The 16135-nt window shown below is 50.3% G+C and overlaps 1 protein-coding gene across 1 annotated transcript; it reads right to left on the bottom strand.

The window, feature by feature from the left end:
• Nucleotides 1-1806: 1806 nt before the first annotated feature.
• Nucleotides 1807-16113, bottom strand: NCSTN (nicastrin). Its single transcript, XM_075075290.1, has 17 exons — nt 15951-16113; nt 14864-14968; nt 13283-13406; nt 12280-12398; nt 11043-11188; nt 10709-10859; nt 10131-10240; nt 9209-9361; nt 7731-7835; nt 7468-7545; nt 7153-7322; nt 5840-5942; nt 5481-5576; nt 4874-4961; nt 4589-4740; nt 4066-4278; nt 1807-2515 (listed from the first exon to the last, which is right to left on the bottom strand). The coding sequence occupies exons 1-17, from the start codon at nt 16075-16077 to the stop codon at nt 2393-2395; spliced, it is 2163 nt and encodes a 720-aa protein (XP_074931391.1). The 5' UTR covers nt 16078-16113; the 3' UTR covers nt 1807-2392.
• Nucleotides 16114-16135: the final 22 nt, after the last annotated feature.

A 16135-nucleotide genomic window follows, 5' to 3' on the forward strand; every position in this document is an offset into this window, starting at 1 on the left:
GCCTAATTCCCCAGAGGAGGGAAGGCTCAGATCTGCACAGCGCAAGCCTCATCATCAAAAGCCAGCTGAGCAAAACGGCTTTACTGACCATGGCTAAACACAATGAGGAGGGCTGGAAACACCGACAGCTACTGCCTTTCCTTTTACCCCTCTGTGCAACGACAGTGCTGGCACCAAGAGAGTTTGAGGGACACGCAAACCCCCAGCTCAGGGTAAATTTTGGGCTGACAGTCAAGCAAAGACTTGCGGTGTTCTCCAGCATTGGCAGCAGGAGGGAAAATGTCTCTGCTGCAGTGCCTGCCAGCCTAGCCCCCTCGCTTCTCCCTTCCTTTTGTCAGGCACTGATAGGAGGGCTGCTCATTGCACTGTCCACAGGGGAGACCTGTTGGCCATCCAAGGAGCGGCTAGGCACAGACAACGGAGGCAGCTGTTTGTTCGCCTCGCCAGAGAGTGGCTCTGAACAAAAAGCTGGGAGTGGTAAATGGGGCTGGGAGTGGTAAAAGGGTTTATTTCTGTTTGTACGGGGAAAACAAGACAAATTCCAACCAGAAGCCTTCGGTGGGGAGGGGGGGGAAGCACAAACCCAAGCACAGAATCTAGATTTGGAAGATGGGGGAGAGAGCAGTATGGGAAGGATGCATTTTTAATTGCAAAAGGATCAAGAACCCTGGGTATATTTACCCAATTTGCTGATTAGCCATCACTGATCCCACCATCTCTCCACATAGCTCGGCTCCACCATGACCGAGCATTTGCATTTTAATACGTTTTTTTAAAAAAAATATATATAATAAACTTACCTTAGGGAAGGAAAAACACATTCTACAAAATTCTCTGCCAGACCACATGGTGTCTTGAGGTCCTCTGTCTCACTCCATGCACAGAAACCGTCTACTTGGATAATTTTGGGGGAACTGATTTTGTTCTGACAAAGTTGGAACGAGTCCAAAGATTACTAGTTAGAGGCTATGAAAATCCTTATTGTAAAGACAAGATGGCTCCATGTAAATCGAGGTACGAGTTTCTTCAGCACTGCTAGGAGAAACGAAAACAAATCAGGCACAGAGACATTCCGCCAAGTATCAGGAGCAGTTTCCTGAGAGCAAGATGCATTAGCAAGTGGAAAAAGTCTCCCTCAGGGCAGCACTGAGAGTACAAGGTCTGACTTACTTTAAAACTCCAGTGTTCGCCTAGTTGAGGAAAGACTTAAACACAATAAGCCCGCACTGTCCTCTAGGGAAGGGGAAGCGATGTCTGCTTTAGCGCTCGTTTCTGGAATTATTCAATCCTTTCTCGTTATTTTTGAGCTCCCCGCTTTGGACAACAGCACTATCGCACCTTGAAATCACCATCGCTGAAGAACAAGTGAATTTTCATACAGAAGAAACCACCGGGAACAGCCAAATGCCTGCCCAGTCGCAACCGCTAGCCCTGAGAGCCCAGCCTTGCTGGGCACCACGGATTGGCATCGAAGGAAACAAAGTGTGTGAGCGCGCTCTTTAAAAACCTGTTTATTACACCAGTGCCACAGGATTGACCGAGATCAAGCTACCGTCGTGCAAAGCGCCGTTTGCGGCGATCAGCCATCCCTGCCTTGGAGAACGTACAGTCTGAACAACGGTGAGTTAATTCCCTGTCCTGTCTGAGGGCCCGAAGTCTTTCTTTCGTCCAGCTGTAGAAAGAATTCAAAGTTTCAATTCGAGTCATAAACCAAATCAAACCCTGTTTCTCCCGAGACCCAAACATATCGCAGCACCCAGGGTTTTTGGTCCGTTTGGCAGCAACTAAGACAAAACAGGCAATGGGTTAATTTGTAAGTGGAGATTTTTTTAATTAAACGGAACTATTTATATATATATATATACAAAACCCAGAAAATATTGCACCATTAAAAAAAAAAAAGGACATTTTACATCTAATCATCTGTTAAACACACCTTGCCCTCCCTGCATTGTAGTATACACAAATTCACAGCAACTGTGGGACACTAACAGGCAAACTATGCTGTCAGGCGCCACGGAAATCTGCTGGTCCGCATCCATCCCAGAGAAAACACCTTCACCCTCTCCACCCTTGCCTTCAGTTAGGGAACACATCCATCCCACCGTCGTCTCAGTGGCATTCGGGACCGATCCTCTCAAGTTGCTCAGAAGTAAGGACAAATTAAAAAGAAAGGCTTTGGGAATTTCTCAGTCACAGTTTCTTTAGGGCTTGGTCGGCACGGTTTTCTAGAAGTCTCTTACGTTTCAGGGCTCGGTCCCCAGAACGCGAGTACAGGAGCTCCGGAGAGAACCATCTGCATCCCTATCCAGAGAGAGGGGCATTCCAGTGTAGTTTTAGCTTTGAAAATTGTAATCCAAGGACTAAGACTTCTCAAGCCCAGAGAGCATCTTCAGTAAGCCACAGCCCCAGGGTCCTGCGGGATGCTGAAAAGTACATCTGCTTTGGCGTTGATAAAATACGTGGCGAGGAGAGAGAAGATCAGAATGGCAATGCCCACAACCAGAGTGATTATCTAGGAAGGGATGAGAAACACTTAGCATTGTCGTTACAAACACCGGTACCACACGCGGCGCCTCATGGAATTTGTGTGGAATGGGGTTCTCTGTCCGAAAGCTACAGAGACCAGCTCGCTGCTGAGACACTATGTACACTGAAATAAAAAGATACTCTGAGGACCTCACAGCCTTAGACGAAAGCGACTGCCAGGCAGGACCAGGTCAGCTTTCCCTGTCGTTCCCAGCAGCGCACACAAACAGATGTTTAAGAGAAAACGTGCAAAAGCTGCATCACGGATAAAGAACGTCTCGCGTTTCAGAGTGGCCGCCGCAGTTTGCAAAGGCTTTTAGCAACCATTTAATGCGACACTTTGGCTACTCCTGCATGAACCGACACCTCCTTCAGCAAGGAACTGTAAACGTCTTCCACAAGCACAGTTGCTGGCAGAACCAACGTCTGTCAATAGCCTTTGCATAACCGAGGTTACCTCCTGCTCAGCACCTCTTCTGAAAGCAAAGTGCCAGGCCAGTCTAAGGCCTTGTTAGATTCCTTCCTGTCCACCTTGCCCCTCGCGTGGTAGGGCTGCCGCTGCCAGTCTCCCCCAGACATCTCATAGCAGTCCCCAGGCAGCGGCCATTCATGCGCCGCTACAACTCCCTCAGTACATTTTCTATCAGGTCAACACTTCAGGGATGGCTGGGCTCAACCTGTGCATCCCCAGAGCACTGGTATCTACTGGGCTGTAACAGGCCGCGGGAGGCAGGCAGGGCACTGTGCTTCCCTGATCGCGTTAAGAAGGCCCAGTGCCACGCAAATAAACTGTTCGGATTTCAAATAACCACCCGAGGGATGCAACAAATGCCTGGGCTTGCGTGGCCTTCGGGTGGCTTACTGCTAGCAGGTGATGACGAGAGCGCTGTGCACTCCGGAGTCTGTCCTGACAGGGTATGACATCATTAACAGCCAACCAGAGGGCATCGGGACAGGCACAGAGCCCCAAAGTGACTGTACGCTTAACCCTTATTCTGCTGGTACTTAAGCCACATCACATCCAGCTAAGGGCTGCTTAGAAACAGAGACACTGAGCCAACAGCAGCTTTTGTTCGTGGAGGTTTGGGCAAAAGTTATTGCTGCGCTGTCGAGAGGGGATTCGAACTGCAGGAAGGAAGGTCTGGGTTGCTCGTCAGGCAAAACACCTTAACAGAGTGACTGGCTTGGCTTCCTGTGCTTGGGGAAAGGGTTAAGAGTCCTGTCGCTTCTATGTTTTATTCACAGAGCTCAGCCTGCTCAGGGGACCCTTGATTATTCTGCACTGTCTTGGCCTCAGCGAGTAGGTTATTAACCCAGAAATGGCTGGAGGTGGGAGGGTTATCGCCAGTGGTGCACTCTTGGTTACCTCATTTCCAAGGATCAAAGCCCAGCTCTTTTTAACTGGAGCTCACCCAGGACGATGGCACAAGGTCTTGTAACAGACTCTGAACTGTTTCTCCAGCTGTCAGGAGATGTTATTCACAGCTAGCCACATTTTTTTTCTCGACTTTCTTTTTCAGACACGTACAAACTCACCTCTAGCTCCTTGCTGGCTACCAGAAATATTCGGGCACGGATCTCTTTCCACCGACTCTCTGTCCATGTGGAGTACTCTGTAGAACCCCACTGCCTCAGCTCAAAGGCAGGAGAGAGCGCTTTGCTTAGGTGAACAGTTGACCGAACACAGTAGGGGACCCGTGATGTTGAGTTAGGGTCCAGGGAACCCTGCACCCAGGCATATTCGTACATCTGCAAAGAAAACGGGACAGTAAGAGGCAGCAAACAGCCACTAGTAAATAACCAACTATCCCCTTACTCTGAACTCGTGCCTCTGGGGGGGGGAGAGAGGCTTCACTGGCTGTTCGCACTGGAAGGGGATCCTTTCACCCACTCCTCCCCTGCCCTCGGGCATTAAGATGCCTCCTTGTCAGAGGAGTTCCCCAGTTCTCCCACGTGTTATCATGAGCAATAGAAACCATTCCTAAACCAGCTTCCCTCAAGAGCAGAAGTGGATGGCAGATCTGTCCCCACCCATCACCCCACTCTAATGGATACTTACTTCTTTCTCACTGCTGGGTATTTTTTCAGGGTTCAGGCACTCCTCCTTGGTGAGGTTAACAACAGTGCCCGTGAGGTTGGCCAGGACATACTGTACAAGGTAGGTAGTGTTCACAGGGCTGGAAACGGCAACGTAGTGTTGGGGAACGTCACCTGGAACAGTCAGAGAGGTGGGATTGGCAGGGAGATGGCCAGAAGCAGTGTTAGTGTGGCGCTTTAGAAAGCTGCCAGGTAACATATGGGGTCAAACCCATTCCTGTGTTGTTCTTCCCTATGTTGCCCTTACCCAGAATTCCTTTTATGTCTGGTTTAATGATGGACTGAAACCAGGAATTGTTCATTTTAATCAGAAACCCATAGAGCATTCGAGAGACCTGGAAAGAGATGGAAATTGGTTTACACAAAGAGGAGAGAAAAAACAGCATCTTAACAGCTACACCTCTCGAGATTATTTGGCTGACAGCTATTCCCCACTACAAGGGCCAAGAGCACAGCAAAGGAGAGACTGTGTGTCACAACTGTACATAAATCAGGACCGAGCTGTGAACACTGGGTTTGATTCCAGCTCCGCCGACTCCTTAGCTGATCCCTGTGGCACACGTTGCCATTTCACCTCAGCTTCCTCTTCTGCTTTGTGGAACAAGGATAAAGGAGCTCTGTTTTGTAGAGGGCTCGTGATGCTTAATGTCTGCCCCGAGATGGAGAGGCAAGGAACTAGAGAAGGGTGAAAGGTTTTTCATTCAGCTGTGGTGGGGAAAGAGAGAAGGGGGAGGCAAAGCCCTCACGGAGACAGACAGGACAGCATGCTGTGTAAACACATATAAACAGAGACAGAAGGGAAGTACGTGAGGGCTCATCAGAGATGCCAGGGACTCAATTCCATCTGCTCGTACCGTTTTTGGATCTGCCTGAATAGCAGAGGTGTTGTTGGCTCCCCCCGCAAGCTGGTAGAGAGCACGGGCGACCACTGTGGCAACTTCTGCCAGGGACTGCAAAGGAAGAGTGCTCTGTGTTAATCAAGATAGGCAGATCCAGCAAAACAAGCAAGGAGAGCAAGCCAGAATCTACACATCCATCAAAACGCTTACACGGCGCTAGCGTTTGAGTGCCTTTGTACAAAGCACTTCCACCCTCTTTCTGCCCTTTTTGGAAACGGCTTTCCCCCGCTCCCCATGACCCTGCTTCCAGCTGCCCCCACCCAAAGCCCCATCCACCCCAGAGCCAGCAGCTAAAGAAAATGCAAAGTAGGAACCTTGGCTGTGTCTGTGACATACTCTAAGGTCTCCTCAGGGCTAAGCCCCTCGGGGTATTGCATCCGGATGTTCTCTGGAGTGTCGTACATGCTCTGGTAGTATCTGAAAAGAAGAAGGCGGCAAACAGAGGTTGGGGAGGGGCAGAAAGAAACCACAGGGCATGGAATTCAATTCAGAGTGTGCCTAAAGCAAACAGTGGGAGCAGTCTCCTGGGAGCAGAGCTACAGCCCTGCCAAAGCACTGCCCTGCCACACGCTCCTTAAACCATTTAATGAGGCTTTATAATTAACTTGGCCCTTGCACAGCTTCTCCCATCTGAGGATCTCCACACAATTTACAAGCTGTGATTAGCTTTCAGGTGGGTGACAGCCCAATCTATTAAATGGGTAGAGAAACTGAGGCAAGGACAACCCATGCAGAAGGTCTCCTGGGAAGAGGGCTTTTGAGGCAAGTTGTGCCCATGGATTTTATTAATGCCTTATTCTGAAGGCAGTGAGGAATTCCAAGTGAATTCTACCAGAGGTTTACACCAAGGCGTCTGCGGCACACGCAGCTGAAAGCCCACTGCATGGTCTATGCACCTGACATTCCCAGCCAACCTGGGACTGATCCCCCCGGTCCAAGGGCGGGTCACACGGCAGCGAGTTGCACTTTCCTCCACCCCAGCTGCTCTTATCCCTTTAAAGCAGTGCAGATTTAGAGGTGAAAGGGAAGCTACTTGATTGCTACAGAGATTCTCAGAAAGAGCAGAGAAAAAGAGGATGAAGGGAAAGACACTATTTGAAGAGTTTAGGGAAGAGGGGAGAGGCAAATGCCTGTCCTCTACCCCGCATTCCCACTTCCAAAGAGGAAGTGGATCTTCCACTTCCACCAAGAGGAGCAGGGGATCCCCAAGGAACACGCTGTAGCAGGGTCATGTGGGGTGAATGAAAGTGTCCTTCCCAATGCCTGGGGCTTTCTGCCATCACAAACAAAAAGCTATATTAAAAAAAAAAAAAGAAAAAAAGGCAGCTAGCTTCTGGAAGAACAGATGAGGCTTAGGCACGCTTAGTTGCCATTTGCTCACCTCTGGCTTCTGGCCAGCTGTGGGGAACATTTTCTGTACAAAACTGGATTTCTTTCGGTTGTCAGAATAATTATGTTGCGCTTGTTCAATTACATGGCACACGTTTGCTCCTCCACTCCCCCCGGGCTGCCGCTCTACATGTATGTTAGGCAGCAGACCCCCGGCAGAGGCGTTGCAGGAGCTCAGATGCCCTCTGCCGGCTCCGCTGCCTTCGGCCATGGGCCAGCCCGTGCCCCGGAGAAGTACCTGTTCTGGAAGGCGCTCCTGTGGTCAGTTAGGACCACTCCAGGGATGTGCCGGGCCCGAAGGAAGCGCTGGAAGGAAGATGGGGGAAGAGGCTGCGAATATCCAGCTTCCTGCAAAGTCACATTTGCTCCCACGCTGCTATTACTCAGAATATCTAGCAAGTTTCTAACCTGGAAGAAGAGAAGATGGCACTGTTCCACTGTTCTTTTGGACGCGTAATTTCTCTGGAAAGCTTAACATCCCCATCGCCTGCAGTGTGCTAAAGATCCCACAGCATTTTGATATGATGAACAGCTACAAATTGCTTTCTATTACCTGCACTTCAACAGATTCATTCATCCGAGAGACGGGGTCTGTATGCATCCACAGAACGGAGTCATTCCTTAGAGCCACCTTCAAGAAAAAAAAAAAAAACAACCACCCCACCATAAGTACATGAATCAACATCATGGAGTCTTGCAGAACAGGGAAGTCCAGTCCAGGGAAAAATCAAAAACAGAAGGGATGGCTGGGAAAACCACAGCTAAATTATCACAGAGAAACAGGGAATAAAAAAGGTCCCCATACTTATCCCACACCTGATTCAACTCCACAAATGAATGAATGTTGTCCAAGCGGAGAGGAAACTTGTCTTTTTCCATATCGTACACCATTCGTGAGCTGCCAATGTAATCAAAGGTCTCCTGCAACAGAAAAAGCATCACACGTGAATGACATACGGACAGCTGCCTGGCCCAACCAACAGCAATATTCGAGAGGCTGAGGTGGCCCAAAAATCAAGAGTTTGGGGGCCAACCACTGCACCAAGTATTCCTGAAGGTCCCCACAGCCTGGCGCACACCAAAAGACCAAAGTACATATTACGTTGTGCCTGGCTCCAAAGACAAAGATGTGGTAGGAAGGGATGGAGCAAAGGACAGAAATGAAGGCAAAGAGCAAAAAGACAGGGGACAGCTACTGAATTCCACAAGCAAGAAAGGCACAGAGGCAAAGTCAGACTTCAGTGAGCACTGATATCCAGTAATATCTACTGGGAGTAACAGCAAAGAGGCATTAACACAGCCTTTACCCTGGCATAAGTCATCTTTATTTTTCGGTAAGGACGACGGCAAGTCAGGGAAAAGGGCAATTCTCCATTCCAGGAATTAAACACATGAAGTTTTCCTGAAAGGAGGGGTGTCTGTTTCCTTGGGAAAAAAGGGAAGTAAGGCTCGATGACAGAAATGAGTTTGTCAAGGCAGCTGCAAAAAACTGAGCATTGCCTGGGGAAGAATATGTGCCCCTAAGAAGAGAATCCTCACGACAAAGAAGGGCAGTGAAGTCAGCCAGCCACCCGACTTCCCCCTTGACTAATTTACAGCCAAGTCTTATCATTCGTCCTACACCCTGGGAGCACGACCGAGAACGTCCGCTCCACAGCGCCGTACGCCTGCCTCCCCCTGGGAAATCCTGACTAGGGAAGTATGTGCTGAAGAGGGTGAATGAAGGGAATCTCATGGCCACAGCATGGGGCTGTGGGAGCCGGTTTCACAAAGCTGCACAAAAGAAGCCATCAGCATAGATGCCTTGAGGGGAACATCAGCTGTTGGCCATCAGTCCCTCCTCCACAAGCTTGTTCTGCTTTTCCACAGCTGCCAACTCCAGTGCTGGGCTCTCAGAAATGAGCTACATTTTGCTGCTGTCAATACATATATTTTTAATCTAGCTTTTTCCGGGCTTCATTTCAGAATTTAAAGCTTGGCCATCGCAGTTCACCCTGAACAGGGGCAAGGCAGAGGACAGACATACAGACAGGAGGGAAAGCAAAGTTTGAGTCATTCATCCAGAATGAACCATGGGGCAGAACACAGGCTGCCCCAGTGGAAGCTCCATCTGCTGTTGTTATCACAGTGCAATTAAGATCCTGTTCTCGCTGGGGGAGCAGGGGGAACCACGGGCGGGGATGCAGACAAACGACTCCGCGCAAAGAGTAGGGAAAAAGTTCATTTGCAGGAGCCAAGGGCTGATTTGGTATCTTCGAACGAGCCAAATGGTGGAGCGATGCCGCTGCTCTTACCCCTTGGAAGAAGGTGAACATTATATTCCTTTGCAGCAGATGAACATCTGACACTTTATGAAGGGCTTCAGCAGCGGCCAAGTGGGTCACAAAAGAAGAGACGGCACTCTCTGCCCCAGGTGCGATGTTCCAGAAGAAGGAATGGCTGTCAATCTGTAAGGATGAACAGGAGATGTAAGGAACGTGCACACAGGCAGGGGAATACTCTATTGGGAAAGCAGATCTATCACCTCTCCCCTATTCCACGCATCCTACTGATAAGGGAAGAACCAAAGCACCCCGCCTAATGAAACTTAAAATACCAACTGCACTGCTGTGGCAGTCCTGAGCCCTCAGCCCTGGTCTGAAAACCGAGGTTAGTGCAGCATGGGCCTCCGAGACAGTGACAGCGCGGAGTTTTGGACTTGCATCTCTGGAGGGTGTAAAGTGACTGTAACCAGACCGCTAGACGGGGAAGTGAATTTCCTTCTTAGCTCTGACACTGACTCATTGCTTGACACACACCGAAATCTCCATGTGATTCAGCCTCCCTCGCCGCCCCCCCGAAAAATACAGATGAGCCAGCCACGCTGCCTCCCTCTGCAACACATTTTACGGATGTGAAATAGGAAAGCATAACAGACACATTAACTAGTTCTACTTGCCTGGCTCCATCAGTGGAGAAAATGCTGAAAAAAAGTCTCACATTAACAAGACAGAAACGAAATGCAGACGTCCTTACATGGAAACAATAGGTAAACCCACCACGTAAAAGGCTCGTACTTGCAGAAACACAATAGCCAGACAGATCTAAAAGAACATTTAGGACATGGGAATAAATGAAAATATGTAAGAGCAGTAGATTCCTGGGAGACTCTAAGCCCACATCTTCCCAGAATCCTTCCAGTCCACCCTCTACAAAGCGAGATTAAGAGGTACCTACTCGCGTAGCGACAATAATAACTTCCTTCTCAGGATCGACTTTTCCAGAGGAATTGATAGGTTGCAAGGTGCTCCACACATTGTAATCAAGGAGAGGATCACACATAACCTCTAGGAAGCAGAAACAACATTGTTTGAGTTGAGACTACAGCAGTGACGAGTGAGACGTGAGCTTTCTGGTCAGCTGTAGCTCACCAGCGGTTCTGTCACAGGAGCGAACTTCTGCTCAGCGGGGGGAAGTCCTGGGCCCAGCAAAGTCACTGGAGAAACATTCACCAGGACCAGGATTTCAGCTCCTGTACACGCAGTCTAACGGAGCTGTAATCTCAGAGCCATTCTCGATGACCTACATAGCAGGTATGAGGTACCTTTCTCAGCCATACATATTATTTTCTAAACTGATGACAAACAGCCCAAAATTCCTTACCACTTGAATAGTTTAGTTCGAAAAGGCTCACTTGGCAAGCAAGCCTTTAGGGAAACTCTAAAATCTTCTTTCTTTTGCACAACCATGGTCCGCCGGGATTTTTACCACTAGCCTTATCCCACATCATGACAAGGAAAGAGGAATCAGCTCACCTGGATTAATGCTGAAGGTACTTTGGAGGTAGCTGCGCCTCATGCAGGTAACGGTGCTGGTGACAGCATGCATGTGGGAAAAAAGCTGCATGGCACAGAGAGGGTACTCGGGGCCAGATCCATCACGAGGGACGTTGTGGTCTTGGTAACACTGGATGGAAATAAAAATCATTACAAAACTTGGCCTTTCTGCGTTGCGTACTGCATAAAAAATTTCAACTATAGATTTTTACTGTAGATTTTGACATCTAAGCTGAGAGAAAACAAAACTTCTGCCCCCTTCCCTGAACCGTGCCGCAGCTTCCCTTCCCTACTTGCTGAGGAAGTGCAGTACCTGCTTAATAACTTGCGTCTCATTGGCATCTTCAAGGAGAAAAATAGGGAAGTCAAAATCCTCATAGGAAAGCCCACTCCCCACGGGATTCCACACAGTCTTATTGCAGTGTGCGAACTGAGGGCCGTAATCTTTGGAATACACACCTGGAAACAGAAAGAAACGGGCAAATCTGAGCCTGCAAGAGAATAACAGACTGCAGGAGAGGTAGGGCCTGCTGAGAAAATAGCAGCAAATAGAGAATGAGCACCATTACGGGCCGAGGAACCAGCTGACAAAAGCTTGGAAGGATGGAGTTGGTCACCACATGTGGCAGAGTGGCAGAGACAGAGCGCCGTGCTACGCAGAGAGAATGAGAAACATGCGTGCTCAAAGCCATCAGGTGCCAGGAGGCTGGCGCGAGCACTCAGTGAGCATTTATCCCACGCTGAGAGAGCGGAGGAGGCACACAGAGAAACATTATACTTCAAAAGGAGGAACACACAAACCCACATTTTCTGAGCTCATCATGTGCTGGAAGTAACCCTAAGGCATCCAGAACGTGCCAATCAATTTAACACCTAGATACTGTGCAAACAGCACGAAGGCAGAGACACGACGAACGCCAGCGCACCAAACTCATCTCAGAGTGTACGTGGCATCCTTCACAGCAGAAATCTTTCCGCGACCTACAGAAGGTGCAGCAGCAACTTCGCCCCTCAAAATGCATCACAGTAAATTCGCCGCATGAAAAAAATAGCGAAACGAAAAGCTACCTGAAACCCCGGAGGGAATTCAGGGAGGCAGAATGACACTTTAAAACGCAGCGACTGGCCCAAAGAGGCGAACACACACTCTGCACAATCTGTGCAAACGTAAGACCTTTTAATGATCACGTGTGGACAAAGTACAAGTTTCACACCTTAAAGAAAAAGAAGTTACAGCCACCCTTGGTCAGGTTTAACACTTTAGTGACTCAATGCTGTTTTAGCCAACTTATCTAAGCGTCTTCCCTTAAGCCCGTCCCAGCCCCTGCTTAGAAACTATGAGATTCCAGCTCAGACCAGCAAAAGAACATATTCTTTTGAAGGAAAAGAACTTCAAAAGAACATATTGAGCCTGTTATCTTAAACACCACTTTGACATTAAAGCACAGCTGCAATTTCAGCTACCCTTTGCACTGCTTGCTTTGACCATACAATGTAAAGACACCATTTCTCTTCGTCCTAACAAGGATAAAGACTTAACATTTCCTTACCAAACCCATCATTGGGGCACTTCAAACCAGGAGAGAATCCCTGGGGAGGGCTAGGTTTGGCAATGGCCACAGCAAGGCCTGACACTCGCGAGGTTCCCTTCAGCTGCAGCATTACCCTCCTAGAAGAGAGGAATTATGAGTGAAATTTTGAATTCATTAATGAAGAGTCACAATCCAAGACACACTAACGTTGATATATTGCAGTCGAGCATGTGACGATGCTTTTGACCAAAATAACCAATGCGTGCCTTTTTCTTTATCTTCTCAGAACTGCGTGTGATTACATAGAGAGCAACAAGCAGAAAACATCAGCCGGCTCTGCCCAGGAAGAGATGTGACCAATCTTAATCACACAGAATCATAGAATCATTAAAGGTTGGAAAAGACCTCTAGGATCATCAAGTCCAGCCGCCAACCCAACACCCCCAGGCCTCCTAAACCATGCCCTCAAGTGCCACGTCTACATGTTTTTTGAACCCCCCCAGGGATGGTGACTCCCCCACCTCTCTGGGCAGCCTGTGCCAGGGCCTGACCGCTCTGGCAGGGAAGACATTTTCCCTCACATCCAACCTAAACCTGCCCTGACGCAGCTTGAGGCCGTTTCCTCTCGTCCTGTCACTGGTGACCTGGGAGCAGAGACCGACCCCCCCCTCACTCCAGCCCCTCTCAGGCAGCTGCAGAGAGCGAGAAGGGCTCCCCTCAGCCCCCTCTTCTCCAGACGTTGTTTAATGAACTTTAGTAACTGCTACATTGATGAACATAGCATGAGAATTTACACAGAGCAGAGATCTCCTAACAGCAAACCAGCCCATTTAAGAAGAAATAAGTTCAGGCACTAAACCACAGTAAAACCACAAATATTTCAACCTCACTATCAGCGCAGTCAGGGCTGATTCTGCCATCTGTCCCCTGAAAAATGACGTTTTCATCACCAGATTAGGGACCCGTATCAGTCTTCCGGCCTCCGCTCACTCTGGGATGATAAAAACTGATGATGACTGACCTGTTGAAGAGGTTCCCGTCTAGAAGTATCATGTAGGGTGGGTGTGGGCCATCAGCAAGCACCCAGCTCAGGTCCTCCTCCTTCTCAACCACGTGGATCACCCCTGTGTCTCCGCTGATGGAGGCTGCGGAAAGAGAGCATGCCCTTCACCTTTCACAGTGATCTACTTCCTTCACACCCCCAAACCACCCCGGAATAGCAGGCAGTAGGTTATTAAGGGCTTTAGGGAAGAATGCTTCACGGGTTTAGAGGGCTGGAGGAAGCCATTTGGTGAAGCAGCACCATTTCGCTAAAGCAGGACAGAAAAAGGAACAGTGGCTTTTAGGAGGGAAAGGAAAAAGCTGAACAGCACAGACGAAGAAATAAGCACTCATGCTTTGAAAGCATCTTTTGTTTAAGTGCATCAAAGCACTGAAGGGCCTTCAGCTAACTAAGCAGTATGAGTCTCCTGTGACTGAGGAGAATAAGGGAGGATAGCAGGAAACAGGCTCCGAGACAGAAAGGCGCTCAAAGGAGACAGAACCTGCCTCAGGGACCGTAGTCACAGAAGGGTTAGTGCTGCACCTCAGCGAGGAGGAAAGATTGCAAATTCAGAAACTGAGGGCTCAAAGACACCTCAGCATGAGGCCTGGAGAAGCACGAAGGGCAAAAGATTGTGATGGTAAAGGGGGCTAGCAATAAAGCAGGCCCACCGCTTGTCATTTCACCACCTCCCAAAGAAAACGGACGACAGACAAAGCACTTCCATAAGATACTGATAAAAACAAGCACTTTTTCAACCCCCGCCCCCGGTTAGTAACTGCCGTCATTGTCGGAAGCTGCCTGTGACCGGGAAGGCAGGACTGCGTGCGGCTGTCTGCCCTAATGCTAGGCTGACACAGAGGGTGGAAGAGGAGTGAAGAGAACCTTGTACCCTCGGTTATTTGACTGACTAAGCACAGCTGTGCTGCCCTGTAGTGGCAGCTGACAACTTCCACTGCAGGGAGTGGCTCACCATGGCAGCAAAACTGAGTTGGAAACGAGCAAAACACTGACTCACACTAACTTCAGCCAGGAATATCGCTTGAATGGGGTTCCCTTATCTATATTTTAATTAAGAGTCATGCAGTCCTGCCTTCTCCATTTCAGTATGGCGAAGTTAACAAGCTTTGCACAAGTGGCTCAGCCAAACCCTCTTCTCCCTTTAGATGTCACCTCCTCACTTATTCACTCCCTGCTCCCTTTCTCTCATACCTTGTTAACCCCAATGCATTCTGTACCGCTCACGGCTTTGCCTTGTACCCCTAGAAGCTGTGGGTTGGCTTTGTCCTGTGCATGCACTGACCGCACAAGCTCAAAATGCCTTGACAGGGATTTTTGAGGTCTGTAGGAACACAGTCTAAGGTCTCCACCCCTCAATTTAGCAGAAACAGGTCAGAGTATTCATCATTACTGGAGCAGAATTGGAAAAGAGGGCAAACAGCGCTGAGAACAAGGGAAATACTGATCTAGGTGAGTCAAACAAGAAAGATAGATTACACCCCACCACTCACGGCATGGCCATCCCCAGGAGCAGCTCTGGGGTCCCACAGCTCTACTCACACTGGCAGCCAATCTGGTGGGTGGCATTCAGGAGGCGAACGCACGGTGCCGTTTTGTTCAGGGGGATGTAGATCTTCCTCTCAACAGAGTTCCCCCAGCAGGAGCCTGGGGACAAGACATAGCCCTGCCTCAGAGGGGGACAAACCAGGGGCTCCCTGCGTCTCATAGAATCATAAAGGTTGGAAAAGACCTCTAGGATCATCAAGTCCAACCCCCAACCCAACACCCCCAGGCCTCCTAAACCATGTCCCCAAGTGCCACGTCTACATGTTTTTTGAACCCCCCCAGGGACGGTGACTCCCCCACCTCTCTGGGCAGCCTGTGCCAGGGCCTGACCACTCTTGCAGGGAACACATTTTCCCTCACATCCAACCTAAACCTGCCCTGATGCAGCCTGAGGCTGTTCCCTCTCGTCCTGTCACTGGTGACCTGGGAGCAGAGACCAGCCCCCCCCTCACTCCAGCCCCTCTCAGGCAGCTGCAGAGAGCGAGAAGGGCTCCCCTCAGCCTCCCCTTCTCCAGGCTAAACCCCCCCAGCCCCCTCAGCCGCTCCCCAGCACACTTGTGCTCCACACCCTGCCCCAGCCCCGCTGCCCTTCTCTGGACACGCTCCAGCACCTTAAGGTCCTTCTTGTCCCGAGAGGCCCAAACCTGAGCCCAGCATTCGAGGTGGGGCCTCCCCGGTGCTGAGCACAGGGGCCCCATCCCTGCCCGGCTCCTGCTGGCCACACCAGTGCTGACACAAGCCCAGGGGCTGGTGGCCTCCTTGGCCACCTGGGCACTGCTGGCTCATGCTCAGCCGGCTGTCAGCCAGCACCCCCAGGTTCTTCTCACCCGGGCAGCTTTCCAGCTACTCCAAGCCCGTAGCGTTGCATGGGGTTGTCGTGACCCCGGTGCACAAGAGGCTCCCCCCAACACAGGGGGGAAAGACGAGCTCCTCACCAACCCAGCACGGCCAGGCGAGGGCTCCCAGTGCCGCCATGTCGAAGGGGACCAGGCGACGCCCTCCGTGCCTCTGCTCCAGCCGTGGAGCGGCCCCAAATCGGAGGAAGCCCGCCCCGCCCAGACCCTCTTTCAGCCAGCCTCACCCGCTGCCAGCACGGCGAGAAGCAGCCCCTGGAGCAGCCCCCACCAGGCCGGGAGCGGGGCTCGGCAACCACCCGCAGTGGCCTCCATCCCCCGGCCGCCCCAGGCTCTCCCTGCCACCGCCGCCATCTTCCCGACCCTTCCGCTTCCTCCGTCCCGACCACGCACGGGGCGACACCGGAAGCCG

The sequence above is a fragment of the Phalacrocorax aristotelis genome, chromosome 25, assembly GCF_949628215.1.
Source record: "Phalacrocorax aristotelis chromosome 25, bGulAri2.1, whole genome shotgun sequence".
NCBI classification, from domain to species: domain Eukaryota; kingdom Metazoa; phylum Chordata; class Aves; order Suliformes; family Phalacrocoracidae; genus Phalacrocorax; species Phalacrocorax aristotelis.